Below are 9,884 nucleotides of genomic sequence, written 5' to 3' on the forward strand. Positions count from 1 at the left end.
AAACCAGGTTCAACCCACCATTTTTTCCTTTAAAAATGCCCTGTACCAAGTCAGGAATATGGTCATTGTTATATTATAGTTCGTTTCTGTGTGTATTACATTATAACGTTGTGTCGTTTGTTTTCTCTTATTTTTGAGTGTAAATTCACATTGCGATAAGACGTGTCACGGTACTTGTCTATCCCAAATTCATGTATTTGGTTTTGATGTTATATATATATGTTATATTTGTTATTCTCGTGGGATTTTGTCTATGTGTGTTACATTTTAGTGTTATGTCGTTGTTCTCCTCTTATATTTAATGCGTTTCCCTCGGTTTTAGTTTGTTATCCCGATTTTGTTTTTTGTCCATGGATTTATGAGTTTTGAACAGCGGTATACTACTGTTGCTTTTATTTATGACACTTATACACAATGCTTATTACCACAAAACATAGATCAAGTTTCAATTTTGGTGGTGTCACGTTTACCGTTCTAGGGTTATGCCCCTTTACAAATAAAAAAATAGCTGGATTTTTCAATTCGGTTCTCTAACTTAAGTTTGCCTTATTTACAAAACTCTGGTCATGTACAAATTTGGATAGTGTCACTTTTACGGTTCCTGAGTTTTTTTGTCTTTTTAACATTATATGCAAGCGGGGCATCATCTGTGTGTGATTGGCACATTCCCCATTTATTTGGGTAGACTGTAATAGGTATATTATATTTTATTATGATGATGGATGGTTATTTAATATCAAGCAGCAAATTAAATGCAAATTTTAGGAATGAGAACATGTTCACGAAGATAACAGTTAGCTGAAATACATGTCACCCTACCGGGGTTTAAACCACAACTTCCTGCATTCAAGCCAATCAAGGTGAAAAGGCTGCAATAAGACCACCAACATGACCAAGGCAACTTTATACTTTTGAAGGAAAATGTAAATTTGGTTGTAATTTCTAAATTTCAATCAGAAATGTATACTATGTAAATCATGTTGTATATTGTTATATATATGAAAGAATCATTGTCATTATTTACATATGACAAAAAAAACCAGATTTATGTGTAGATTATATAATGCATAAATGTACTTCTTTTACAGATCCAAATTTACGGATTTACAATACAGAAAATGGTAATTTTGACAAATTTAAAACCATCAGAGCAAGAGATGTAGGATGGAGTGTATTAGATACAGCATTTAGGTATACATGTATATATAAACATAAGGAGATGTGGTATGATTGTCAATGAGACAACATTGACCAAAGTTCAATTGAAGTGGATGTTAGCAATTATAGGCAATCGTTCGACCCTCAACAATGAGAAAAAATCCATAGGTATGGTCGGTACTTATAGGCTCCTACATGAAAGATATGTACCAATTCAATTCAGAAACTAACGGTGTAATTAATAACAAAACAGTTCATGAAAAACAGATATGACAGACATTAACCAGCCATAACCACTGAACTACAACATTGTTAATTTCATTAACAAGTGCACATGCGTCCTTTGTTTCTAGTGTAATTTATCATATCACTCTACTGTGCTGAGAAAGGAAATTATCAATCAGTAACATGAAAGAAAAATTTCGTTAAATAGCGATAAATGTTGATATAAAATTATTCATGGAGATCTCCTGCCTGCATGAAAACTCCTGTAAGATCTAATTTAACTTGTTTAACCTAGAAAATGTAGAAACTTTTATACTTATGTTGTATACAGTGATTTCAATGTTTTGTTTGTTTTTTCAGTCCTGATGGCCTCTACATGGCATATTCTAGTTGGTCAGACTGCAGTAAGTGGGTTTTTACATTTTATTTGGACACATTAGGGTCCTTGAACTTTGTATTTAAAGGATTAAATGAAAAAAAATTCTGTCCTGAGTTATAGAACATTAACCTGATTTAAAGGTCATTGGCTATTTGAAAGTTTAACAACAGCCAAAACAAGTTGTTAAGAAAGTTCAAAACTATTTAAAACTAAAATTAGAACAAGTCATGTAATTTAAACAAAGTAAAAAAAGAACTCACATTGTAAATCAAGATAACATAATGTGTATATAGTATTATAGTATTTAAAATTAAAAAGAGTGGTCTTGCATTTCCTTGCCTGGAAATAATATTTGAATTTACAATTGGTTGAAAAAAGAAGATACCAAAAGGGGTGGGGTAGGGAAAATCAATAAACATTAGTTAGATTAGGAAACATTACACTATGGAAAGAAGAAAAAAGTCTGTGAAACAGTCAATATTTAAGCCATTTTAAGCAGTGTAAACTTTGGTGATTCAAAGAGTTAGAAGTTCTGTCTCCACTAGTGCCACCCATTGTGTTACTGATGACACATAAAAACTCATATATAAGGAAAGAGGAACAGGGTTATGGAACATTCTTTTGATAAAAAAAAAATTGATATGTTATAATGAATAGTTTAACAGTATAAAATGGAATAACATAATTCACTAGATTATTTTTTTTAAGGTAAATATTCTACTTACCTTATTTACTGGAATTCCTTTTATTTTTAGTTCATCTATGCAATATATATGGAGAAGAAGACACACATAAATCGTTACATCTGTTCCCAGGGGATCATAGCTTCAGTATTTTCTCTCTCGCCTTTTCTTCTGACAACAGAGAAATTCTTGGTGGGTAAGTATAGCTACTAATATAGTCAACTAATATAATACATTTATTTCCCGTGCCTGAGGGAAATGTGAAGATTTGTTCACCCCAGAATATTCATATTTCACGAGGGCTGTGCCCAAGGGATATATGATTATTTGAGGGTGAACAAATCTTTATATCTTTATAAGCCAAGGGATATGAATGGTTTGATCCACTGCCTTTACTTTGTTTTCTTCCTGAACATAAGATATAAGTTTGCATACATTTTTTTTCCAATCCACTTGTTTTTATAACTAAACATGACATATAAATTGGTAAACAGTACAGATCAAAAGTTGATTGTAAGTTTTTTTGCTTTAACGTCTGAAATAAAATTGAACAAGATAATGATTTTTGCTATCAATATTTTAAAAAAAGAAGTTCAAAACTTTATGGACATTAACCACGCTTAATTTCGCATGCATGATGTAGTCCCGACATTTCAGAGGGGAATGTGAAGATTTGTTCAATGACACGTTGGAATAGTCTCAACTAAGACAGTATTATTACTCCTTTCTAAATCAATCAACTTTAACTATGTAGATTTTGTCTTGATTACATAAAGATTTTAAAGTGCCTGCTTAATAAAGGATATCAATGATTTTTAGAATTCATTTCTTTTGTAGAGCTAACGATGGTTGTTTGTATATATATGATAGACATGAAGATAAAAGAACTTTGAAGGTTTGTATAAAGGTTCCATTACAAAGAACATTATTAATCCTTAAAAAGACCAGAAGTGTATGTCAAATAAAAAAACAGGAAATACCCAGCTGGAAATAAAAAAACCCACTAAAACAATACAGACTAACAGATAAAACACTACCCAGGAAAAGCAGTGATTGGGCAATATGAACCAAACAAAATACCAGGGGTCAAGTGCTCTGCAAAGGTCATCAAACCCTGATCCACTAGAGAAACCAATCAAATTACTCATATATGCTTGACTTCACTTTAAATAATTTGTGTATTTTTTATAAAGATTAAACAATTTATTTTTTTTAAATTGTAGCAGTTATTATCAATTTTGATGTGCAGTTGAAAGGTTGTAGAGGCGAAGTTAAATTTTCAACATTATGTTTTGGTTTTGTAGATTGATGCCCATGAAGATGATGTTAATGCAGTAACTTTTGCAGACGACAGTTCACATATTCTGTTCAGTGGTGGTGATGATGGGTTGTGTAAGGTGAGACATATTTGTACTTTTATAAAGTGGAGATTTTCAATTGTGAAGATCCTGATTTCATGTTTATATCTTTCTTTTGAATTCAACCTGTGCACTTTGCAGAAATCAGCAAAACAAGGTTGAAAAAGCCTGCCAATTATATTCAGTTTTGATTGCACTTATCCAGAGTCATATATTAAAGAATGCCTTAATAAAAGGAGACGGAAGGGAGGAGATAATGAGGCAGCAACCCAATGTCACAAAACCAAAAGAGTTTGGAGTCAAAGACCTTTTTCTATTAAAATCTTTTTACAAACAATGGGTAGTAACTTGTAAGTGGGTTCAATTTATAACAATGAGGCAATCTTATTACTACTAAGTTTTAAACTCTCTGTGTGTTGATTATAGGTGTGGGACAGAAGAACCTTAAGAGATGACAACCCTCTACCTGTTGGTGTATTAGCAGGACATTGTGATGGAATTACTTATATAGATCCAAAGGTTAGTCCTATAATATAGTTAGGAGATACAAGACAAGAGAAGAAATAAAAACAGTAACTTGATCAGGTTTTATGACAGGATAATGAATGGAAGACATGAACAGAGAAATATGGAGTGAAATATTAAAGAAGTGCCAATTTCACCTAACTTATTATGGTGTCAACAACTAGCATTTTTATATTACTCTTTGTTATCAAAAGAGAATTGCTCTCTTGCTAAAAAAATGTTTATTCCATGTTTTTATACAGTAATAATGAATGGTGTATAGTTTAACTTATTTATTATGCTTTTCTTACAGGGAGATGCTCGATACCTGCTATCAAACTCAAAAGACCAAACAATGAAATTATGGGATATTAGGATGTTCTCCTCACAGTGTGCTATTTCAGTAAGAAAAAAACTAATTATTTTTAGCTCACCTGGCCCAAAGGGCCAAGTGAGCTTTTCTCATCACTTGGCGTCCATCATCGTCGTCGTCATTAACTTTAAAAAAAATCTTTCCTCTGAAACTACTATGCCAAATTTAACCAAACTTGGCCACAATCATCATTGGGATATCTAGTTTAAAAAATGTGTGCAGTGACCCGGCCTACCAACCAAGATTGCCACCATAGCTAAAAATAGAACATATGGGGTAAAATGTAGATTTTGGCTTATTACTCTGAAACCAAAGCATTTATAGCAAATCGGACATGGCGTTAAATTGTTTATCAAGTCAAGATCTATCTGCCCTGAGATTTTCAGATGATTCGGCAACCGTTTGTTGGGTTGCTGCCCCTGAATTGGTAATTATTTTTAAGGAAATTTTGCCATTTTTGGTTATTATCTTGAATATTATTATAGATAGAGATAAACTGTAAGCAGCAATAATGTTCAGCAAAGTAAGATCTACAAATAATTCAACTTGACCAAAATGTTCAGTTGACCCCTTAAGGAGTTATTGCCCTTTATAGTCATTTTTGTTATCTTTTACAAAAATCTTCTCCTCTGAAACTACTGTGCCAAATTTAACTATACTTGGTCACAATCATCATTCAGGTATCTAGTTAAAAAAATGTGTGCAGTGACCCGACCATCCAACCAAGATTGCCGCCATGGCTAAAGACAGAACATAGGGGTAAAATGTAGATTTTGGCTTATTACTCTGAAACCAAAGCATTTAGAGGAAATCTGACATGGAGTTAAATTGTTTATCAAGTCAAGATCTATCTGCCCTGAGATTTTCAGATGAATCGGACAACCGTTTGTTGGGTTGCTGCCCCTGAATTTTAATTTTAAAGGAAATTTTGCCATTTTTGGTTATTATCTTGAATATTATTATAGATAGAGATAAACTGTAAACAGCAAGAATGTTCAGCAAAGTAAGATCTACAAATAATTCAACATGATCAAAATGGTCAGTTGACCCCTCAAGGAGCTATTGCCCTTTATAGTAAATTTTTAACAATTTTCTTAAATTTTAACAAAATATTTTCCTCTGTAACTAATGGGCGAAGTTCATTATAGATAGAATAGATAGAGATAATTGTAAGTACCAAGAATGTTCAGTAAAGTAAGATCTACAATACATTATCATCACCAAAACACAATTGTGTCATTAATCCATCTGTGTCCTTTGTTTAATATACACATACACCAACGTGAGATACAGGCTCTTAAGAGCCTCTAGTTTTGAGTAGAAGTTTTTATTTAATACATGTAAAAAAATGAGGCAACTCTCCACCCAAGTCACAATTTGTAAAAAGTAAACTATTATAGGTCAGAGTACGGTCTTCAACAAGAAGCCTTGGCTCACACCAAACAGCAAGCTATAAAGGGTCCCAAAACTGACAAGTGTAAAACCATTCAAACTGGGAAACCAACAGTCTTATCTATTTAAAAAAAACAGAAACACCTATGAACCACATCCTCATGCAACAACTACTGAACATCAGAATCCATGACTTAGGACAGGTGCAAACTTATGCAGAGGGTTTAAACGTTTTTATGGTACCAACCCTCACCCTTATCTGAAACAAAAGTGTAACATCACAACATAGAAAACACACTTTAAAATAAAGGCAACATTGTTATATTGCTGTAAGATGTTAAACAATTACAGAAAAACAACCTTGAACAAAAAGCCACCAAATATATTACAGTGACTTGACTGTTAGTGTTGCTCTCCACCAATTGGAACTCATTCAAAATTTTGACCAAATTGCAATATGTTTTATTAAACCAAATTGATCAACTGCTCAGAATTTTGAACAAATTGTTCAGTCAAATATGTGAAAGTGCAAGGTGATAAAATAAAACATACTTACAATCCTATAAGACTTTAACTCAACTTTAATGATGTTGTGACAAAATTAGACTATCTGTTTGTATAGGTATATTATAGTCATTTCCATGCTGAAGGAACTGTCATTACGCAACGAAGTTGCGGAGGGTATAATGTTTTTGACCCGTCCGTCCGTCCATCCGTCCGTCCGTCCGTCAGTCCGTCCGTCCGTCAGTCCTGTTTCTTGTCATCGCAACTCCTCTCAAACCACACAACAGAATTTCACGAAACCTTTTCAGATAATAAGGTTGTGCATATCGACGGGAAATTGCGATTCAATTTTTTTTCTAGGAGTTACGCCCCTTTGAACTTATTTACTTTAATGTACTACTGCAACACTTTGTCATCGCAACTCCTCTGAAAACACACAACAGAATTTCATGAAATTTTGTAGATAATAAGGACATACTATGTATATTGACAGGAAATTATTATTCAATATTTTTTCCTATATAATTTTTTTTTCTTATACTTATTTAATTTCTCCAATGACAATGTGGGGACGTGGGGTATGTGAGCGTACTCACTAAGGTTCTTTAATTTTGAATTGCTATAAAAATGTCCAAACTAAGCTTTTATATAGTTTTTCTTTCTAAAAGTATTCTATATTCATAAGAATCAGATATCATTTTAAATAAAACATCATATATTCAGTAAAATATGTGTGAAATAACAATATGCTCTTGATAAGTTTCCATTGGGAGATAACCTAAAATATTATTCTTTTGAATAAAGACTTTTTGAAAGAAAAAAATGATTTTCTCCCCATGGAAACTTCCTACAAACATATTGCAATTTTACACATATTTTACTTAATATGAAATGTTTTAATTCACATAATGTCTGATTCTTATGAATATAGAATACTTTTAGAAAGAAAAAACTATATGATAGCTTAGTTTGGACATTTTTATAGCAATTCAAAAAAATAACAGTTCCTTCAGCATGGAAATGATTAAAATATACCTATACAAACTGATAGACTAATTTTGTCACAACATGATTAAAGTTGAGTTAAAGTCTTATAGGATTGTAAGTATGTTTTATTTATCACCTTGCACTTTCATGACTTGGTTGAGGTTTTTTACAGCAGTTAGTTCAAATTTCTGACCAGTTGAACAATTTGATTTAATAAAACAAATTGCAATTTGGTCAGAATTTTAAACAAGTTGCAATTTGTGGAGAGCAACACTAACAGTCAAGTCACTGTAATGTACACAGGTAAAAAAAAAAAATTTGTTGTAAGGTATACAGTTTAAATGGAGAATGGAAATATAAACATGTTATCTCAGGGGAATGGGGATAATTAAATGACTTTATTTTCAAACAGCCTATTTAAGGTCATCAATAATTAACATTAAATAGTTTCTGGTGCTGTTTAAATGTTATATTAGCTTTAGACCAATATACATATTTCTATTGTTTTCAATTTTTGCATCACTAAATTTCTCAATTTAGAGTATGAATGATTTTTACAGAATACGAAAAAAGCAGTTTCCAAACAACGATGGGATTACAGATGGCAACAGGTCCCTAGGAAAGGTAAATCATCTTTTCTCAAAATCATGTCTTACAAGTTGGCTCATCAAAATTATAACGCTTTGAATAAGAATTTACAAATCAGTTAAGTTTTTGAACTTTTTTTTTATGAGATTCACATGCATTGTATTCATTTTGCCAAATCATCTTTTGCAACCTCTAAAAAAAAGTATTAAAATCTAAAAGAATCTGATAGCAGCTTTCCACAAATAAGTCATGGTACTACATTTGACATTCAAATTTTTCTTCAATAAAATTCTATCTGGTTTTTTTTTCAGTACAAGCAAAGAAGACTTTAGAAGGAGATACTTCAGTGATGACTTACAGGGGACATTCCATTCTCCATACACTCATTAGATGTCACTTCTCACCACAATATACAACAGGACAGAGATATGCTTATACAGGGTGTGCTACTGGAGCAGTTGTCAGTATGTAATATTTACTACATCCCTCCCTAAACATAATCTAGATACCAAACGTGACAGAGATATGCTTAGTCTGTGTGCTAAAGCACCAATTGCAAATATGTATATGTTTATTACCCCTTTCCCCTTCTATATCATTGCCTAATTACATCACAGTACAAAGATAGTGTGTTTTTTTTATAGAAACAATAGGAAAGTAACTCTTGCTTCAATTTTGTAATATAAACCTACCTATAGATACAACATCACTGTGTAATGTTACTCATATAAATGTAGGATGACCATTACAGTATCTGTTCAATCCACCATGTTCTACATAAGAAAATACCTGTAATAAGTCAGGAATATGACAGTTGTTATCCATTCGTTTGATGTGTTATATCTTTTGATTTTGGCCATTTGATTAGAGACTTTCCATTTTGAATTTTCCTCGAAGTTCAGTATTTTTGTGATTTTACTTTCTACTGTACGATATTCAGATACTAGAGATATAATTTTTGCATAATCTGTCGAATTCTTCTTATGAATAAAGGTGTCCTCTTAATTATCACTGTAAAGTAATATTACAAAAATTGTCAAAATTAAAAGCCTATGAAATCATACTAGAGAATTGTTATATTACAACAGAAGTCAGATAAGAAGAGATTTAAGAAAAAAGAAGACAATTAAAGGGATGCTATATAAAATGATATACTTATGTTTTATTCATATCAAAAAACATACGTTGTATTTTAAAACTGCCAAGATTTACAAAATCTTATGATTCAGAAGAATAGTAATTCATGGGATTATCAAATATGTTTAACTGAGAAGAATCTGAGAAGATTTTTCTATAGTAAATGATTTCTGCTATTTCAGTATATGATTTGCTGACTGGAGAGATTGTTACCAAGTTGACTGGACACAAACAGTGTGTAAGAGATGTGTCATGGCATCCATATGAGAACACACTAGTTTCCACTTCGGTAAGATCATCAGCATTTTTGTTATGTTCAATGCTTGAACAATGAACAAAATAACATGTTTAATGATATCAAAAAAAAGAAAATTCAACACCACACACTTCTGTAATTAAAATTTAAGCAAGACATTTTTTATACGCCTATTGTATTTTGGTACCGGTATACCAAAATCTTTCTGTCTGTTCCTGAAACACACTTCGTAGTTTCACTCAATTTGGCTTCAACTTATTATCATATTACTTAAACACAACTTTAGAATTGACAGAAGAAAGCTCCCTTTCATTTTTTTTTTATTTTTAGCTTTGTTGTT

General features: G+C 31.7%; 1 protein-coding gene across 2 annotated transcripts in view; it reads left to right on the forward strand.

The window, feature by feature from the left end:
• The window catches only part of LOC139524729 (DDB1- and CUL4-associated factor 11-like), a 36,195-nt gene that overhangs the window by 21,715 nt on the left and 4,596 nt on the right, over positions 1–9,884 (forward strand). For both annotated transcript variants that reach the window (XM_071319758.1, XM_071319757.1), the window contains exons 7-16: positions 1,089–1,191; positions 1,744–1,787; positions 2,518–2,641; positions 3,283–3,340; positions 3,750–3,842; positions 4,230–4,322; positions 4,621–4,710; positions 8,124–8,187; positions 8,463–8,615; positions 9,471–9,577. In XM_071319758.1, coding sequence (XP_071175859.1) covers positions 1,089–1,191; positions 1,744–1,787; positions 2,518–2,641; positions 3,283–3,340; positions 3,750–3,842; positions 4,230–4,322; positions 4,621–4,710; positions 8,124–8,187; positions 8,463–8,615; positions 9,471–9,577 — 929 coding nt within the window. The remainder of the gene's footprint in view (positions 1–1,088; positions 1,192–1,743; positions 1,788–2,517; positions 2,642–3,282; positions 3,341–3,749; positions 3,843–4,229; positions 4,323–4,620; positions 4,711–8,123; positions 8,188–8,462; positions 8,616–9,470; positions 9,578–9,884) is intronic.

Source organism: Mytilus edulis, chromosome 5 (assembly GCF_963676685.1).
Source record: "Mytilus edulis chromosome 5, xbMytEdul2.2, whole genome shotgun sequence".
NCBI lineage: Eukaryota > Metazoa > Mollusca > Bivalvia > Mytilida > Mytilidae > Mytilus > Mytilus edulis.